The 20,923-nt window shown below is 38.3% G+C and overlaps 1 protein-coding gene across 1 annotated transcript; it reads left to right on the forward strand.

Moving 5' to 3' along the window:
* The first annotated feature begins 2,431 nt into the window (after positions 1-2,431).
* LOC145793550 (uncharacterized) lies at positions 2,432-3,464 on the forward strand. Its single transcript, XM_082876399.1, has 3 exons — positions 2,432-2,660; positions 2,742-2,843; positions 3,007-3,464. The coding sequence occupies exons 1-3, from the start codon at positions 2,432-2,434 to the stop codon at positions 3,462-3,464; spliced, it is 789 nt and encodes a 262-aa protein (XP_082732525.1).
* The last annotated feature ends 17,459 nt before the right edge of the window (positions 3,465-20,923 follow it).

A 20,923-nucleotide genomic window follows, 5' to 3' on the forward strand; every position in this document is an offset into this window, starting at 1 on the left:
CGGCCGGAGTATCCACTAGGAAGCGGAATTTCCCCATTTGTGGCCGGCCTAGTATAGCTCGGCTGAGGGGTTTGGCACTGTGGTAATTGGTTGCTGCTCGGTCCTAAGAGCCTCAGGAATGGACAGTGGTCCCCTTGGACTCTGCAGGAAAAGGATGGCAAGTGTAAGTGTGAGCGCGGTCGCGCGAAAGGAGCTGGACTTTAGCTCGGTTATTAAGAGTGCCAAACCACCTCGGTTGTCTAATCTAGCTAAGGAGCTCGGTCGCCCAAGCAGACCAGATGTTAGCCCGATTGAGCGGCCAAGTCCTTTTGTTATCACGGTTTTTGCTGGGATATAGGCAAACATGTTATTTGCTCGGTTAGATTGGTTTTTTGGATCAAATGAAGACTAGGAGCCTGGTCCGCCCCAGTTCTTCAGTGTTCTTCAGGAAAATAAAGAACACCAAGAACAGTGGGAGGTTTGGGATAGTTTCTATGGCCTATGCCCTAAGAGCTACGTTTTAGTGCCCTAATGTGTGTAATATTAAAGAAAATAGTAACTAAAGAGGGATTGAAGGTCTTACCTGTGAAGGGCAGGAACTGTTCCTTCAAGCACGAAGAATGGCAGTCGAGGCTGGGAGGAAGTTGCTTGAGCTCCAAAGCGTCAAATAGAAGAGAAGCAGTAGGAAGAAATTGAACAAGAGGGGTCTGGTATATGTAGGCAAGAGAGGCCGCCCAAATTCAAATTCTGGTAAAAAGGACGGGTTGGCTGCTCGAGGACCAATGGCAGCCCACCACGTGTCCCCATTTATGGCAACGTCAGAACTGAAGAGACAGGTTGAAGAGTCAAAGAGCCAACCGGGATACTTTCAAAGAAAAGGATGTCAGCCGAGGAGTACAGCCGGGCAAGTTTGCAGACAGTAATGATTAACTAGCCCGGTCGCCCTTTGGCATTTTGAAGACCGAAGAAATGTTACCCCGGTCGAAGTATAGGTTCCCAGTCACGCTCGTGCGGACGGAATTAAGGGGCAATTGAGAGGGAGATTTACGGTCTGGAATTGGGCCGAGGTAACGGCCGGGCAGGTTGAGAGCCCAATGATGCATGGGGCCGAGATGACCGGCGATCCGCCCGTTGACGGGCTGCCAGGAATTGGGCCGGGCAGAAATTAGGCCAAGCATGTGCCGACTAGACCGTAAAGAAGCTACTCGGCAGGTAGTGCTCGGTTGGACTGAGCTCCTTGATCAGGCAAAGGCAGAGCCAGTCAAGCTGAATGACCGGCGCCCGGAAAGGCGTGGTTAGCCGAGATAATCATTTGATCGGCAGTAAGGCTGACCACAGGAGGTGCCTCGGGCTAGGCTTTGCCGAGATGCAGTCTAGCCCGGTCCTCTTTGGGCTTAGCCAGTGAAGTGCTTGGGTATGAAGCACGACACGACAGTGGATAGAGCAGCTCGGCTGCCGAGCTCCAGCTGTGAAGGCAGGCAGTTGAGATTAGGTGATGGTCAGCAAGGTTTATGCTGACAGATGGGATAGCGGAGCCACGTGTCAAGAGATGACTGGGAGTAAATATGGGGCACAGAGGGTATATATGCATGTGGACGCCCCCCCGTACGCGTGAACACGAACATTTTTGGTAAAGAAATTCTTACACTCAAACTCTCCTCTCTCTCTCTATCCTAAGGTGTGTGCTAACTTGATCGTCGGAGGGTTTTTCCGGCCACACATCGCCGGGTAGCTCACCCTTATTGGCTCGCAGGTGATCGGACAGAGACGGAGCTCGGAAGAAAGGAGTACGGGCTTGCCGGAATATTTGCTCCCCACACAGTACCATTGTGTTCAAAGTTGTGTCAAACTGCACGTTGAAGGATTTAATTGATTTCTTAAGTTGTAAATTGAAGAAGTTTGACAGTAGTGGTTGCATACTGTTATTGTACTATTTACCTGGATATTCGCAATGCATGATTGATGATGATTCTGATTTTCAAAATATGTCGTCGCTTGTTTATCCCCTTGGTGTTGACCGGGTTGATGTGACTATTACTGAAATGGGCATTTCAAATGAAAAACATGGAGTTAGAGAATCAAGGGACGCTAGTGGATCCAACATTACTGGTGATGAAATGGATTTACACCCTATGTTTTGTTAACATAAAGAAAGGACTTTGTTGTCTTGTGGATAGGTGAATGGAATTACTCATGTAGGTCAAACATTTATTGGAGGTGCAAAGGTATTCGGATTGCATTATGTAAATATGCCATTGAGATAGGATTTGAGTTTGTGTATGTGAAGAATGAGAAGTGTCGGGTCACTGCTGTGTGTTCAATACGGGAGTCCAAAGCTTGTTTATGGCGAGTACATGCATCTCTAGAAAGTGCTAATAATTTTTTCTACATTAGGACTCTACATGATGAGCATACTTGTGGAGCTACAGTTCGTACTTCTAAAAACTCAAGGATGAGTTCAAATTTGGTTGCAAGTTTGATTGTTAATGAAGTTCATGGGAATCCCCAAACTTGTCCAATTAATGTTACGCGTCAATTTACATATCAGTACGGGCTCACCATTACGTACAATCACACTTGGTTGGGAGTTAAGAAAGCTAGGACTACTACTTTTGGAGATTTATCTATGTCTTATGATGAGATTCGATGGTATATAGATATTGTGATAAGCACAAATACTGGTAACTATTTGCATCTTGACTATAACCATCAAAGTGGATAGTTCAAGAGGTTTTTTGTTGCATTTAATGCTTCCATTCAAGGGTTTAGGCATTGTCGTCCTCTATTATTTATCAATGGAACTTTTCTGAAGGGGAAATATAAGGGCACCTTGTTAACAGCTACAGTGAAGGATGGGGATCAAGGTAGATATTACTATAATTTATTCAAAAGCAACAAGTTACTTATTCTCAGACTAACATGTTACTTATTTTCAGAGTAACATGTTACTGTTATTCAGAGTAAAAATTTACTATATTTGTCCATTTCGTTTGATATACTTACTAATTGTAAAATGTTATTTTTCAGGTTTTTTCCCTCTTGCAATGGCTATTGTTGATACGGAGACTACAGACTGTTGGGAATGGTTTTTTATGCATTTGTCGAATATATTGTTGGACGAAAGACCAATTACCTTCATATCTGATCGGAACGCTGGACTTTTGGAGGCTTTACCCAAGGTTTTACCTACTGCTTACCACTATTTTTGTCTCAAACACTTGAAGGCCAATTTAAGGAATAGGTTCTCCGGTCCAAGTTTCAGCAATACTTTCAGGAGTAGAATGGTTTTTTTGTTTTCTTCATGTGTTTATGCTCCGACAGTGGGATGTTTTAATCGGTGCTTGAAAGAATTACAAGATGAGGGAAAATGGATCGTTTGTCGGTTTCTATCCAATTTGCCCTATGACAAGTGGACTAATGCATATTTTAAAGGACAAAAATACGGTGAAATGCACTCGAATGTGGCAGAGTCTTTCAATTCATAGATCAGTCAAGCTCGTCATTTGCCCACTACGAAGATGATTGATTCAATTAGGTTGAAGATCATGGATTTGATGTCGAGAAAGAGAGAACAAGCTAAGAAATGGAATAATTTTCTTTGTCCGGAGATGGATTCAACATTAGTAAATGCTCTTAAAAGTGGAAGAACTTGGTTGGTTAGTCGTTCAAGTGATCATGTTTTTGAGGTTCAATCCCGGCCATCGGTTAGCGTTGACCTCTTGAATAGAACTTGCTCATGTTACCAATGGCAATTGAATGGATTTCTTTGTGCTCACGCGGTGACCGTTATCCAAAAAAGCAGAGGTGATTTGTATGCACATGTGGAACCATTTTATTACACTAGCAAGTTCAAAGCTTGCTATGCTGAGTCTGTTTATCCAATACCCACTGTTGAGAAACCTCTTGTAGCTATGGATGATTTGTTGTCCTTCCTCCAATTTGTAAGAAGCCACTTGGTAGGCCAAGGAAGAATAGGATTCCATCTAGGGGTGAGAAGATAAGACGAATACAGTGCAGTAGGTGCTAGAAGTACGGTCATAATAGGAAGACTTGCAAGAAGACATTGTCATGAAAGACATTATTGATTTTGTAATAGAAGTATGAAAATAATGCAGTTCTTCTGCAATAAATAGTCCATAGCAATAATAGTATAGTCTTTTAGACTAGATTTGTAAGGAGACATTGCAATAAAAGACATTTTTACTATGTTCTTGAATGATTGTCTGTTCAAGTTTCTAATTTGCTTTGTGGTTGAGTTTGACATTTTAATATATTTTTTTAATGTGGTCGAATAAGTTTCATGTAAATAAACTTATAATAGAGTTTGTTCAGTAGGTGTGAAGGTTTGAAATGGTTGTGCTCAGCCTGTGCTTTCAAAGTAAAATTTTTCAGTATTTCAGAGTAAACTTTAACTTTATTGCAAAGTAAAATTTTACTTTTTTCAGAGTATAACATTGTCTTCATTCACATGAAAGTAAAATTTTACTGCCTTTCAAAGTAAAAATTTACTATGTTGTTGAATGGTTCTCTATAGGTGTGATGAACCTGTGGTTTCACAGTAAAATTTTACTTTATTTCAGAGTAAAATGTTACTTTTAGATTAAAATTTTACCTTATTTCAAAGTAAAATTTTACTTTTATAGAGGGTAAAATTTTACTTTTATGCAGAGTAACATTTTACTTTTAGGTTTAGAGTCCAACATTTTACTTGTTTTTCAGAGTAAAATTTTACTTTTAGATTCAGAGTATAACATTTTATTCTTATTTCAGAGCAAAATTTTACTTTTATGCAGAGTAAAATTTTACTTTTAGATTCAGAGTGTAATAATTTATTCATATTTCATACTTCAGAGCAAAGTAAAATTTTACTTTTAGATTCAGAGTGTAACAATTTACTCATATTTCATATTTCAGAGCAAAGTAAAATTTTACTTTTATGCAAAATAAAATTTTACTTTTATGCAGAGTAAAATTTTACTTTATTTCAGACAGTATGTTAGCCCCTTAGAAAAACATTTCAAACCTGCACCAAAATTTACCACAATACACAAACTCCCCTGATGATCATCATCATGCAATCTTTGTACAAAAATAATCTAACAACACAACTACATATATCATCAAAGATACACAAGTATAACTTGTATTATTGTATTCTATCCATAACAACGTTCATTCCTAGTCAAAACAATATCCTGCTATAATAATGTATTAATCACCAAACCACAGTAAAATTTATTAGAACAATAGACATAGCATGTACTATCTAATACTCTTTTAGTATTCTTTCACTTACAATTACTTTTTCACCATTCTTTCATTTACAAAAACCGAATCCCCATTTTTTTTTTTTTTTTTTTTTGAGGTTGAATTGTTCGTCAGTCCATGCTTTTGGATAATCATTCAAAAATTAATGCACTATTGACGCTCGAAAATTGTTAATTTCATCATATTCCATAGAATTTGCAATAGGCTCATCTCTTATGATTTAGCGCATGATATAACATACAATAATTCCGCAATCAACACTGTTAATAAAAATCAAGATCTTGTTAGATTTAGTCAAATTTGAAAACTACCAATTCAAGCATGTAGTAGAAGCGTGAAATATAGCGATCTCGGTTTTGCCCCGACCTTCTTTATGTCCTGGACTTGGGTTCCGTGGTTAAATATTGTATCCATGTCTTGTTTTTCCGTTTTGACTCTTTGTATTTGAGTTTTGGAACTTGTTGGGAGTGTTGGGAATAGGTTGGTTGCTAGTTAGGTTAGAATGTTGTCGCTCAGATTTTAGCCTCTTCGCTCGAGCGAGGCTTCTTGCGCTCGAGCGAGCCTTTTGTAATTTGCTTCTTCGCTCGAGCGAGGTTTCTTGTGCTCAAGCGAGAATTAGGAGTTCTCACGTTTTCTTCCAGACGCAGCATTTCTGGGGAAAATAAAGTTCTTCGTTTGACTAGACTTCCTGCTCTCGAGCGAGCCTTGTGTTATTTGTTTCTTCGCTCGAGCGAGGCTTCTTGCGCTCGAGCGAGGGTGTACGTCTATGAAATACCTGAAGGGTTGTATTCTTCGATTGAGCGAGGCTTCTTGCGCTCGAACAAACGAGTGCGTCTATGGCAGACCTGAAGCTTTGCATTCTACGCTCGAGTGATGCTTCTTATGCTCTAGCGAGGTCACTGTTGTGTCTGGTCGCTTGAGCGACAACTCCTTCGCTCGAGCGAAGGTCGCATATATCAGTTCGCAGCAGAGCTTTTCTGCATCACTTTTTGTATCTCTTTCACCCAAAACCCTAGCTCAGCTCATTCTCTCTCTAAAATACTCTCTCTCTCTATAAATACACCTTGATTTGGGAGTCTCTCAACCCTAGTCCCCTTGTTAAAAAGGTAGAGCACCTTGAGGGCTTCATGTTGATCCGAATAGATCGTGGTGTCGGCTTGTTTGAAGTGTCTCCATCTTCTCCTTTGCTCTCCCAACATTGAGGTAGGGATATTCTACTCTTTAGTATGATTTTTAACCTAGGTATTTGTCATTTTGTATGAACGGTGGAATTTGGAGGGTATTTGGGTGAAACTTGGGTTTGAGCTTGAGATTTGAAAGAGATGTTTTCTATTTTAGGTCATGAAAATATATGTAGAGTATTGAAGATGGGATTATGTGAGTTAAAATGATGAAATCTAGACTTGTAATTGATATTTGGAAAAATGGGACAATTGCCCTAATTTGTGTTAAATAATTATCTTGTAGAAATGATGAAATTGATATGAAAAATATGAAATTGGGAGGATGTATAAATGAATAGTGTAATTGGATTTGATAAATCATTCACCTATGGAAAATTGGACAAATTATTTGTTTGATAGATTTGTTTATCTGTTTAGAAATATCTGTTTTGGGCTATCGGTGGAGGATAGTTATGATATGATTGTTGTAGAAACTGCATGAGGATTAAGTGAATTAAAACTAATCATTTGAATTATATCATTGAATATGACGATTTGATTAAATTGTTGAATGTGTGAATTTGGTGGTCATTGTATATGACACGCTTTTAAATACATTGTATATGTATCATTGTTTGGGAGGAGATAGAGGATGTACTCCATTTGTGTGGGAAGAGATAGGGGGTGGACTCTATTGAAAATTAAGTTGGCCGGAGTGTCCAGGGTGAAAGTCCCGAAATCTTATATATAAATATATATGGGTGCTAGTTCCCTCAGATGCGATTCCGTAAAGTGGCAAGAAAAAATTGAAGTGTTTGAATAATGATTGCTATTGAAGTATTGATAAATGAGTTGTAGCCTCGTTTGGGATTTGTTTAGATAACGGATTATATCTATGAGTTGATTTTGAATAAATGAATGAAAACGGTTTAGGACATTGATGTCGTTATGGTTTGGTCTTGAAAAAAGGATGTCAGTTGGTTTTAAGTTTTGAACATTTATCTGATATATATATATATATATCTTAGTTAAATTTCATACATTTTGTTAGTATATCTCTACTGGGCTTTGGTTCACCCTACTTGGGAAACTATTTTCAGGTACAGGTGACATGCCGCCTCCAAGGACAAAGCTTGGGAGGTTTAAGGACGGAAGGCTCCATTTTGTTATTTCGTTTTGTGTTAAATGTTTATTCAAGCCGAGGGCTTTACTTGTATAGAGACTTAGACTCTTCTTTTGTTATAACTAAGCGAAGTCTTGAAAAGATGTAAGCCCGTAGGGCACTTATTTTGTTGTTATCAATTAAAGTCACATGCAATAGTTTCAAGATGAACATTTATAAAAGTGTAATACATATAACATCTTTTGTAATGTAAACTCTGGTGAATGAAAGTATAACATTTCTATTATAATTCTAGATCTTACGAATGGTTGATTTATATCACATTTTGAGGGCGTTACATGAAATACTTATGATGTTGGGCGTTGTTGTGGACTATCTTTCACTAAAACCAAGTTTGCAAACTTTCTTCTACCTCTCTTCGTTTTGTTGGCCAACCTGTTCTCCATATATGTTATCTAACATCATTGCATAATTGTTTGGTCACGATTAAATACAAGAATAAAACACAGCAAAAAATTACTGTTAATATGATGCATAGCACTTACAATCTTTTTTGCATCCTTAAGGTAAGAATCTTCTCTGTTGTCTCTTGGCCTTAAAAAATTGTAATGTCTACACTCATCAAATTCAGTGTCAAATACAAGAACTGTCCAGTGGTAGGGTTTTTCTTCCTTGTTCCCATTGGAGTTCATGCAAAAGTGAAGGTATCTGTATCCACTCAAATCTTGCTCAAGCACTTCGTCAATTAAATCATTTCTCAAATCTCCATAACCCATTTCACTAATGACTGCATTTAATCATATAAGAGTGTCATGTCTCAAGTTGTGTTGGTGACACACTGTATGAGTTGTCAATAACCAAATAGTAAAAATTAACTCTAAAATACAATACAATGTTACACTAAACCACAGTAAAATTTTATCAATTCAAACTAAATACAAATTGATGGCTTACCCAACAAAGACTTGAGAAAAAGAATGACTTATTCTTTTCTAGCTTCTTTGCTTGTTGCTCAATCTGAAGCATTTTTACAAAGCTGTGAATGACCTACAAAAACAAAAATCAATTAAATATATGTTAATAAATTAAACTAATTTTAGTTATTGAAGTGAACACTAGTCATTGAAAATTGTATGGCCACTTACATTATTTACAGTATCACTGTCATGCCTCCAAAATAATACAATAAAGATAACTCATATACGGAATAAATATGAGAAACAACATACTTTCATACATCAGAGTTCACTGTTTAACAACCAGTTAGATGCCATGTAGGCTTACATCTTTCCAAGTCATTGCTTGGTTACACAAATTGAGTCTTGCTCATTACATCTTAAGCTCTTGGCTTTACAAATAGCAAACATACACACATAAGACATAATTAAGAAGCTCTTGCTTCCCGAAAGTCCATCCACGCTATTGCCTTGGAAGAAACATTTCACCTGCACCTGGAAATGATATTCCCCGTATAGGGTGAGCCAACAGTCCAGCAGAGATAATCTAACACAATATATAAGGTTTAGCAAAGGTATAAATACTACGTGCATAAACAATACCGATTCTAAAACATCCACAAGGTCTGCATATTCATATGCCATTAAGACCTAACCTCTTTCCATATTCCTTCAATTCATTTCCAGTTCATATATGTTACCCAATTCATGAGTTAAGTTCATTATCTTTCAACAACCAAAATGAGACTACAACTTAATGGTTTTCCAACTATGCAAAACACACATAAACACTTCAAACTTGTCATTTTACGGATATTTCGTCCGAAGGAATCGACACCCATTTATATATGAAATTCCGGGTCTTTCACCCAGGACATCTGGCCAACTTGATTTAAACGGAGTCTATCCCCTTTCTCCTCCCAAACAAATATACATATGTAATATATTTATAGACATAATCACATATGGAGTACATCCCCTTTCTCCTCCCAATAAACATACATATACAATGTATTTATGAACAGGGTCATATGCAATGACAACCAACATTTGATTAGGATTAAATCGCCTAATCCTCATGTAATTTCTACAACAATCATAGCTATCCTCCACCGATAGCCCAATATAATTATTTTCTAAAGAGATGTTCAATCTCAAAATAAATATTTTATTCAAAACTTACATAGGTGAGATAACACATATCCAATATCACCATTTATAACCACAACCTTCCAATTTCACATTTTCAATGTTAATTTCAATTATTTATTCAAAATAATAATTTTAATCAAAATTAGGGCAAAATCCCCCTTTTACCAAATATCAACCCAAACACCAAAATCAACTATTTTGGCACAACACAATCTTGTATCCAAACCTCAAACCCACTTATGCCAATTTCATCAAAATCCTTCTTTTCATTTCACACCCAAATCTTAGATTTGTCCAAACCACAACCAAATCCCATCATCTATATACAATAGCAAGTAACTAAGCTAAAAACCATATTAGAGTGTAGAAATTCCCTACCTCAAGTGTAGAAAACCCAAACAACAAGGTGGAACTTCAAAGATGACGAAACCAATTACTTCTTGGATCAAAACGAAGCTCTTGAAGCCCTCTACCTTATTCTCAAAGACACTAGGGTCAAGAACACAACAGATCCAGATGAAATCTTAGAGAGAATGTGAGTTTTAGAGAGAGAAACAGTCGGATTAGGGTTTTGGGGAAGAAATTGAATCAAAAGATTGTAAAACATCACTGCTGCGATCTGATATACACAGGCTCACTCGAGGGAAAGAGTCCTCGCTCAAGCGACCAGACACACAAAGGTCGCCTCGCTCGAGCGCAAGAAGCATCGCTCGAGCGTAGAATGAGAAGCTTCAGGTCTGCCACCCAACGCAGACGCACGCTCGAGCGCAAGAAGCCTCGCTTGAGCGAAGAAACATTTTCACAGGGCTCGCTCGAGCATAGAAAGCCTCGCTCGAACGAAGAACAGATTACACAAGGCTCGCTCGAGCGCAAGAAGCCTCGCTTGAGCAAAGAAGCCAAAATCTGGGCAATAATCGTTTATACCAAAAGACAACCAACCTGTTTCAAACTCGCCCAACAAGTCCCAAAACTCAAATTCAAAAAATTAGAGGGAAGCAACAAGACATAGACAATAATATACAATCACAAAACCTGAGTCCAGAACACAATAAAGGTCGGGATAAAACCGGGATTGCTATAATCACCATCTCTCAGAATTACATCCACATCATACAATGTAACATATACTCCATTTCCTATGCCGGACCATATGATTGTACTAGTCATAAGGTAAAAAAAATGTTGATTAACTCGTTGCAATTTGATAACAGTAAAAATCTATTGTTTCATAAAATTAAAATGGTCTTACTCTATGGTTTCCAAATTGTAAATCTTGCTCAATAGACACTTATCATTCTTATCAAGCAATTTGCATATTGCAGCTTTATCTGGAAACAAAACCCTTCCAACTGGCTTTGGTTAGCTTAGAGGCAAGTTGTCAACACAAATCACTTCATTTGATATCACTTCAATTGTTTGTTTTGTGGTCTTTTTTTTCTTTGCCTCTCTTGGCTCACATTCAAAATCAGACATCTCTTTTTTCTTCCTCGCCTTGATTTTGATTTTCTTGACCATGGATGTTTGCAATGGCTCTATGACTATAAGTGTTTCTTTCAATGTAGTTTGAATCCTAAAGTTTTGCTCTTGTTCTACTCCTTTGGCAAGTGGTATTTCTTTAGAAGCAAAAGCTTGGGTAGCCTCATGAATTGCATTTTCTTCAATCTGTTCAACCAACTATTTATTTTCATATTCGAGTACTTCAAACTCCTTTCTCAGCTTCTCCATTTCTTTCTCTGTGTTGCTCACTGTTCAACCAACTATTTATTTTCATATTCGAGTACTTCAAACTCCTTTCTCAGCTTCTCCATTTCTTTCTCTGTGTTGCTCATCTTTTCCATCATTTCTTTTATTTTTTCCTATTGATCCTCTTGTATTTTGTCACGACCCAAACCCGCCCCTATGGGTTTAGCACCGTAACCGGCCAGTAATCCGAGATTACCAAAGGCCTGCTTAACAGTCAGACAATAATATAGAGTACAGGGGCATGGCAGAAACCAAAACAGTAAATAAACAGTATCCAATGAGCTGTGACAGTCTGTATGCAAAAAGATTTTTCATACGCATATACATGAACAATACAGAACAATATGTACAACATTTACAGTCGATCAGAACAGGGACCTAATCTCTGTTAGACAGTACAGTACAGTACAGTGCTATCAGTCTATACAGTTATTACAAAACAGATATAGAGACAGACGGGGGAAATTAAAACACCCTTAAGCCATAGCTTGGCAGGCTCGGAACCTCGCAGTGAGGCACAGTGGTTGCCTTGACAAAAAGGGAGTCTAACCCACGCTCCTAGCTCCGGTCTGGTGCCTATACACCTACATATATATATATATATATATAAACAGTGAGCTAAAGCCCAGTGAATAACATGACACGTAAAGAGGTTAAGAATGAATGTCCTTACAGTAATGAAAATCGTTCATTAAATCAGTATTTCAATCATTCAGTCATAACAGTCATATGTGGTACATCCATTAGCATAGCAGTACAGTAAACAGTAGGTCTTAAAAGACCGAACAGTCAATGATGACCATCATATCAGTAAACAGTAGTGGTTCCAACATGGGAACCGACAGAGATCTCTGTAACAGTAGCAGTAACAGTAAACAGTAGTTGCTAAGGATGCCACAATACAGTTCAGAATATAAGACATACATTCATTTAGTTGACAGTAACAGTTCAGAAAGCAGTTCAGTTAACAGTCAGAAAATATTCATCTTTGAACATATCTTTACACAGTTGTTACTCACAGAGTTCTGGGCTACAGTTATGCTAGAGCACGTCCTCAGATGCCAACCCTACACAGTTTACAGGATGAACACACACTAAGTTCACGGTCCGACGTATCTCGACGCCAGCTTGCCCTTGACTCCAAAACGAGTCTGGCCTTTCATCGGTGTCACTTTCACAAAAACGTGATCACCCACTTCATACTCTCTGTCCCTTCTTCTGACATCCGCATAACTTTTCTGTCGGCTCTGTGCAGTTTTCAGTCTCTGTTGTATCAGTTTTACTTTCTCGGTCGTTTCATATACAATCTCGGGCCCAAGCAAAGGCCCATCTCTAACTTCTGCCCAGCAAATCGGAGATCTACATTTGCTGCCATACAATGCCTCGAAAGGCGCCATACCAATACTTGAATGGAAGCTGTTGTTGTAGGCAAATTCAGCCAATGGCAAATGGCTTTCCCAGTTTCCCTAAAAATCAAGGACACACATTCTCAGTAAATCCTCCAGAGTCTGGATGGTTCTTTCTGACTGGCCATCTGTCTGAGGATGATAGGCACTACTCAGTCTCAGTTCAGTACCCAATGCAGTCTGTAAGCTTTGCCAGAATCTCGATGTAAACTTCGAGTCCCTATCAGAAACAATGGACACAGGCACTCCATGCAGTCTAACAATCTCGTCAATATAGAGTATAGCCAATTTGTCCGCATTATAAATTGTTTTGACTGGTAAAAAGTGACCAGATTTAGTCAGTCTATCAACTATAACCCAAATTGAGTCCATACCTTTACTGGAGCGAGGTAAACCCACAATAAAATCCATGGTAATATGTTCCTATTTCCACTCCGGTATGGGTAAGGGTTGCAGCAAGCCTGCGGGTCGTTGATGTTCCGCTTTGACTTGTTGGCAATGAAAATATTTCGATACAAAATCAGCAATTTCTTTCTTCATTCCCGGCCACCAGAAATTCAGTTTCAAATCTTGATACATTTTTGTATTCCCTGGATGGATAGACAATTTCGAATTGTGGCCCTCTTGCAAAACTCTTCTTTTCAGTTCAGTATCATTCGGTACACACAATCTTCCCTGAAATTTCAGTACATTATTTTCAAATTTGAAACCCGGTCTCGGTTTAGATTTCTGTTCTTCGATGATCTTCTTCAAAAAGTCATCCTGTTGTTGTTCCTCTTTAATCTCTTCAATCAGTGCCGGTTGAGCAGAAATAGCAGCTATTGTTCCACCTTGTTCTCGCAAAACAATTTCAATTTCAGACTTTTCAAGGTCACATAGCAACTCTTTCTGTCCGGTGAGCAAACAGGCTAAGTTCCCAATCGATTTCCAACTCAATGCATCGGCAACGGTTTTGGCTTTCCCCGGATGGTACAAAATCTGTAGGTCATAGTCTTTAATCAATTCTAGCCATCTTCGTTGTCTCATGTTCAGTGCTTTCTGCGTGAAGAAATACTTTAAACTCTTGTGGTCTGTATATACTTCACATGTCGCCCCATAAAGGTAGTGATGCCAGATTTTCAATGAAAATACTACTGCAGCAAGTTCTAGATCATGGGTCGGGTAGTTCTTTTCGTGCGGTCTCAGTTGTCGGGAAGCATAGGCAATTACTTTCCCATTCTGCATTAAAACACACCCCAAACCCTTATGAGAAGCATCACTAAAAATGGTAAAACCATCCGTACCTGAAGGTAGGGTAAGAACAGGTGCAGTCACTAGTCGAGTTTTCAACTCTTGGAAAGCTGATTCTTTTTGGTCAGTCCAGTCAAATGATATCCCCTTCTGAGTTAATTGAGTCAACGGTAAGGCAATTTTGGAGAAATCTTTGACAAATCTTCTGTAGTACCCGGCTAATCCCAAAAAGCTTCGGACTTCTGTCACATTTGTTGGTCTAGGCCAGTTTACTACTGCTTCAACTTTCTGTGGATCAACTGAAATTCTATCCTTACTAATAACATGTCCCAAAAACATAAGATGATCAAGCCAAAATTCACATTTAGACAGTTTAGCAAAAAGTTTATGTTCTCTTAAGGTCTGTAGGGCCAGTCTCAGATGATGTTCATGTTCTTCTCTACTCTTGGAATAAATCAGAATGTCGTCAATGAATACAACAATAAAGTCGTCGAGGAATGGTTTAAAGATTCTGTTCATGAGGTCCATAAATGCAGCAGGTGCATTGGTAACTCCGAAAGGCATAACTAAAAATTCGTAATGTCCATACCTCGTTCGAAAAGCAGTTTTATCAATGTCCTTTGGTTTAACTTTCAGCTGATAATATCCGGATCTGAGATCAATCTTAGAGAAAACTTGAGCACCTTGTAACTGATCAAATAAATCATCAATACGCGGTAATGGATATTTATTTTTCACAGTTACCTTGTTCAATTCACGGTAGTCGATACAGAGCCTCAGTGAACCGTCTTTCTTTTTCACAAACAAGACAGGTGCGCCCCACGGTGAAGTACTAGGCCTGATGAACTTTTTGTCTAACAGTTCTTGCAGCTGGACTTTCAGTTCTTTCAATTCGGTAGGTGCCATTCTGTATGGAGCTTTAGATACTAGCTGTGTACCCGAAATTACATCAACAGTGAACTCAATCTCCCTATTAATCAAATCCCCTGGTAGACTATCTGGGAAAACATCTGGGATTTCTCTGACTATAGGAATACTGTTCACATTAGCATTATCATTAGTAAGTACAGTCAATACGTAACACAGATACCCTTTACACCCCTTCTTAATCAATTTACAGGCTTTCATGGATGAAATCAGATATGGAGGAGGTACTACTCCAACCCCATTAAACACAAATTCAGGTAAACCCGGTGGATGGAAAACTACTTGTTTCGTTACACAGTCTATGGTAGCATGATATTTCGTTAACCAGTCCATCTCCAATATAACATCAAAATGATCTATGTTCAGAGGCAGTAAGTCAATATACAGATGCATATCCCCAACAATAATTTCACATGCAGGGTACATATAGGCACAAGTTACAGATCCCCCAACAGGTGAAGATGCGGCTAACAGATAATTCATGGGTTCTAATGGTCTACTCAGTTTTCGCGAAAAAGCATGCGATACATATGAATGTGTAGACCCCGAATCAATCAGAACATATACATTTTGAGTACAAATAGAGAGAATACCTGGCACAACGGTCTCGGTATTCTGTACATCTCCCGATACTAGTGCGAACACTCGGTCTTGCCTCATAGGCTCTTTCTCGATAGCTTTGGGGTTAGGCTTTAGTGTAGCAATCGATGCTGCTGCGCTAGGTGCAGCTTTACTATTGGCATGCGGAGCAGAGGGGCAGTCTTTAACCATGTGGCCCACCTTGCCACACCTGTAACAAGCTCCAGATATTTTGTAACAAACCCCTTTGTGCTTCTTGCCACACTCAGAACAGGGTGGTATGGAACCACTCTCTGGCTAGGGCTAATTGTTGACCCCGTATTCTGTTTCTTGTTCAATGGGTTATTTTTGCCTTTCTTGAACTTAAAACCCTGCCTTTTACCATGCCATTCAGACGCTGGTGCTTCAGTTTGTTTCAGTGCCTCGATGTTCGACTCAGCCATTAATGCTCGGTCAAGAACATTTACATAGTTCGGTAGCTTTAAAACATTTATTCTGTCTAGTATCGCAACATTAAGGTCGCCCTCAAACTTTCTGCCCTTCTTGTAGTCAGTGTCCACCATATGTGGCGCATATCTAGCAAGTTCGGTGAACTTTGTTTCATATTTAGCAACGAACATGGTACCCTGTCTCAGCTGTTCAAACTCAGTCACTTTTCTGTCCCTGACACACTGAGGGAAATACTTTTCAAAGAAGGACTCCTTGAATTGAGCCCAAGTCATAACAGTGTTGGTGTCGCGGACTAACATCCACCACCTTCTGGCCTCTTCTTGTAGTGTAAAGGTGGGCAATAGCACTTTGTGTGCTTCAGAACATGGAAAAACTTCGAACAATTTTTCTGTCTCAAGGACCCAAGCTTCAGCCTTTAAGGGTTCAAGGCCTCCCTGAAAGGATGGCGGTTTCATTTTGCTGAACTTCTGGGTGAGAGCAATTATATCCCCATCATTAACATTCGGTTCCGGCTGTACCGGAGGGGGAAGTGGGGGCTGTTGGTTCTGTTGTTGTTCTAGTCTTGCAGTTAATAGTTCCACCATTCTCTCCAACCTCGCCATTCTTGCCTCAGAGGATTTAGTTTCATTAGCCGTGCTTGCATTATCCATTTCACTATATGCAACATTATAATAATAAACATAGGAAGTTGCATACTTTAAACATTTAAACATAAGCAGTTATATGTTTCAACACATTAACACATATACATGTCATGTCCACACACACTTTTCATGCTCATGTGATGCCCTAATTACTTTCCTAGGACACCCTATAGCTCATTTGGACACGTGTGTGCGGTATAACTCGTGGTTAAGTATCGCTTTGATACCACTCTGTCACGACCCAAACCCGCCCCTATGGGTTTAGCACCGTAACCGGCCAGTAATCTGAGATTACCAAAGGCTTGCTTAACAATCAGACAATAATACAAAGTACAGGGGCATGGCAGAAGCCAAAACAGTAAATAAACAGTGTCCAATGAGCTGTGACAGTTTGTATGCAAAAAGATTTTTCATGCGCATATACATGAACAATACAGAACAATATGTACAACATTTACAGTCGATCAGAACAGGGATCTAATCCCTGTTAGACAGTACAGTACGGTGCTATCAGTCTATACAGTTATTACAAAACAAATACAGAGACAGACGGGGGAAATTAAAACACCCTTAAGCCATAGCTTGGCAGGCTCGGAACCTCGCAGTGAGGCACAATGGTTGGCTTGACAAAAAGGGAGTCTAACCCATGCTCCTAGCTCCGGTCTGGTGCCTGTACACCTATATATATATATATAGACAGTGAGCTAAAGCCCAGTGAATAACATGACGCGTAAAGAGGTTAAGAATGAATGTCCTTACAGTAATGAAAACCGTTCATTAAATCAGTATTTCAATCATTCAGTCATAACAGTCATATGTGGTACATCCATTAGCATAGCAGTACAGTAAACAGTAGGTCTTAAAAGACCGAACAGTCAATGATGGCCATCATATCAGTAAACAGTAGTGGTTCCAACATGGGAACCGACAGAGATCTCTGTAACAGTAGCAGTAACAGTATACAGTAGTTGCTAAGGATGCCACAATACAGTTCAGAATATAGGACATACATTCATTCAGTTGACAGTAACAGTTCAGAAAGCAGTTCAGTTAACAGTCAGAAAATATTCATCTTTGAACATATCTTTACACAGTTGTTACTCACAGAGTTCTGGGCTACAGTTATGCTAGAGCGCGTCCTCAGATGCCAACCCTACACAATTTACAGGATAAACACACACTAAGTTCACATTCAGGAAACAAAGGCTTAGTCCCTACTTAGACTCGATGTGGTTCTACATCTATATCCTCATTAAGATGCCTTAAACTAGGCCTAAGAATGCCTAGGATGAAATAAGGATGCAAAGATGCACTTTAAAAGCATTTTCAGAAAACAGGGGTCATGCTCGAGCGTAGGTTACTCCGCTCGAGCGGACATGCAGACAAAGGTTTCCGCTCAAGCGTAAACTTACCCGCTCGAGCGTTCTGCAAAACAATCAAAAGTGCTGGATAGGTGAAATTCACGCTCGATTGGGCGCTCGACACCCGCTCGAGCGTAATACACAAGGTCCCGCTCGAGCGTAAATTACCCTGCTCGAGCTGACTTAAAAACAGAACAAAATGCTGGGAGCACGATTTCCACGCTCGAGCGCCAGTCACCCCACTCGAGCGTGAGTTCAAAACTTGAAATTCCCAGATTTGAACCTCAAGCTCAAATTCAACTTTAGATGCATCAAAACCATACTATTTGGGCCAATTTTCCAGAAAACATTCCAAAACTCAAGGTTTAACATGATTCAAAGCTCAAATGTAAAATCAAAGCTCCAAAAGAAGATCAATTGAGCCCAAATTGAAACTAAATTTCATGAATATGAAGAACATGCAAACATGCCTGAATTTAACCAATTCAAAGCTTCCAACACTTGCTCTAATGAGCCAATTCTTACAAAATCAAGATGAAATCATGGTCTACTCTCAAAACATGGACATGCATGTGAGGAATTATGAACTACAATCTCATAACTTCAATGTATATATACATGCATACAACAATTAAGCTTCAACACAACAATTTGAGCCATAAATTGGCTCTAGTCTTCAACTTTGCTCTAAACCATGCAAGAATCAATTTAAACACAAGAATGAGAAGATGAATTTCTACCTTAAGTCTTGTATTCAAGTATAGAAACTCAATTGCACAAATCCTTAACAATTTCTTCAAGTTCTCTAGCCAATTCTCCAAGTTGAACTCAATTCCTCACACTCCCTCACTCTAGTCGGCTATGGGACTCAAAATGGCTGAAGAAGTATGTTTGAAGAAGGCTCAAATGTGTTTAGATAGTGGGCCACTAGTGTGGCATTTTGGTGAATTAAGTCAAATTATGTAATTAGCTTATTCTAATCTATTTTAATTATACTAAAACAAATTTCAGATAAATATACCATAAAATCACATTAATTCTACTGATCTTAAGACACTAATCAATTTCAGATTCGGCCGCCGATAAGGCCTTCAATTAGCAGTTTAAAACATAGAATGTGAACAGATAATCAAATAGGCAACAGATAGATAATGCATTTAAACAGATACAGTCAATCAATCAATTTCAGATTTCAGTCAATCTATTCAGTATTTCAGTTGATTCAATTACTTATCGTAATCAGTCTCAGTTTAGCTGTAATCAGTAGTTTATTGGTAAATAGAGGTGAGGGTTATTACATATTTTTTGCATTGTTTCCCTCATTTTCTTCAGTTCTTAAACCAATGTCATATTCTTACTTTTAAGCCTCTTGTTTTCTTTTTGAACTCGTTCTAATTTCCTAAGATCAATGAAGTCCTTCAAAGGTTGATCATCTTCTAAAGCTTCAGCCACATGATCTTCATCTTCTTTAGTCTCCAAATTTTCCTCTATGTCCAATACATCTTTTTCCTCATCATTGCGAATGAGTTCCATTTCTTCTCTGGAAATGGGCTTCAGTTCAACATGATTTACCTGCATTTGAAAAATAGAAAAAGAAAAAAAGTTGTCAATGAAGCAAACTTTAACCACTAGAGTAAAATTTTACTCTGTTTCAAAGTAAAAGTTTACTCTGATTGTAAGTAAACTTTTACTCTGTTCAAGAATAAATAAAATTTTACTCTGATTGTAAGTAAACTTTTACTCTGATTTAAAGTAAACGTTTACTCTGTTCAAGAGTAAGTAAAATTTTACTCTGATTGTAAGTAAACTTTTACTCTAATTTAAAGTAAACTTTTACTCTGTTCAAGAGTAAGTAAAATTTTACTCTGTTTCAAAGTAAAATTTTACTCTGATTGTAAGTAAACTTTTACTCTATTCAAAAGTAAATAAAATTTTACTATGTTTCAAACTAAAAGTTTACTTTGATTGTAAGTAAACTTTTATCTGATTTTAAGTAAACTTTTACTCTGTTCAAGAGTAAGATTTTATTATGTAAGTATAATTTTATGCAAAGTGAACCAGTAAGGCTGAGTTTGGAAAGATGATACCTCTTCGGGCTTTAGTGTTTGCAATGACCTCTTCATTAGCTTTTTCCTCAACGTTGATAAGTTCCATCGAAGGAGCCTTGGAAACAAATTTTTTCCTTGAGGTTGAATGAGGGTAGCATGCTCGCATAACCAGTACTATAAAATAAAAAATCGAAATTAATTAATTCTCTAAAGATAGATTGCGTAATATTTCAAGTAGTTCAATTTATTTACCAAAAGAAGAAGTACACATCTAGTTACATTTTCAAGACTTTCTAATGAAGAATGGATTGAAGTAGTCAACGTGGATGCAACTACAATCGACCATGCATATGAATTCATCATTTTCCAAATCTTCTACAAGGGCGACAAAAGCTCATCCAACTGTTAGACCAATTGTTGGTAATAGCAAAGTTGCCACAACAAATAAACACATTATTCGTGCAACATCCTCAACATCAACTATCGTTGTCCCTTCCAATGCATCTCCTAATGCCTCTTGCAAACTCTTTACGGATATTCTTGACATATTACGAAACCTTCTCTGCACAAAAGGTGATTCTTGTTTCTTTCCATATGAGACGTCTACTTTTTTCGTTCCCGATTTTATCCAAAAATCAAAGTAACGTCACTGTCCCGTATGTCACACGTTTTCCTCCCAAGTTTAAATCCCTTTGCATAAAAGTCATAAGATTTGATCACATCCATGACATTATCGTCAACTTTCTTGAACTTCTTTAACACCACATCTTCTTTCTTCCAAAACAAAACCTTTGAAGTTGAATATTGTACATGGAGTACGGGAGAGAGAGAACTATGTGAAACAATATAGGTCAAATGTTGTTTCATTGATAAACCTAATGCGAGACACAAGGT

Source organism: Camellia sinensis, chromosome 6 (genome assembly GCF_055761805.1).
Source record: "Camellia sinensis isolate YWXY chromosome 6, ASM5576180v1, whole genome shotgun sequence".
In the NCBI taxonomy this organism is placed as follows: Eukaryota; Viridiplantae; Streptophyta; class Magnoliopsida; order Ericales; family Theaceae; genus Camellia; species Camellia sinensis.

Bases quoted from the DNA above. Each gene is read 5' to 3' on its own strand.
- LOC145793550 (XM_082876399.1), top strand. From the start codon at position 2,432: ATGAGTTCAAATTTGGTTGCAAGTTTGATTGTTAATGAAGTTCATGGG. The intron at 2,661-2,741 runs GTAACTATTTGC...CTTCCATTCAAG, and splicing joins TGTGATAAGCACAAATACTG to GGTTTAGGCATTGTCGTCCT. The intron at 2,844-3,006 runs GTAGATATTACT...GTTATTTTTCAG, and splicing joins AGTGAAGGATGGGGATCAAG to GTTTTTTCCCTCTTGCAATG.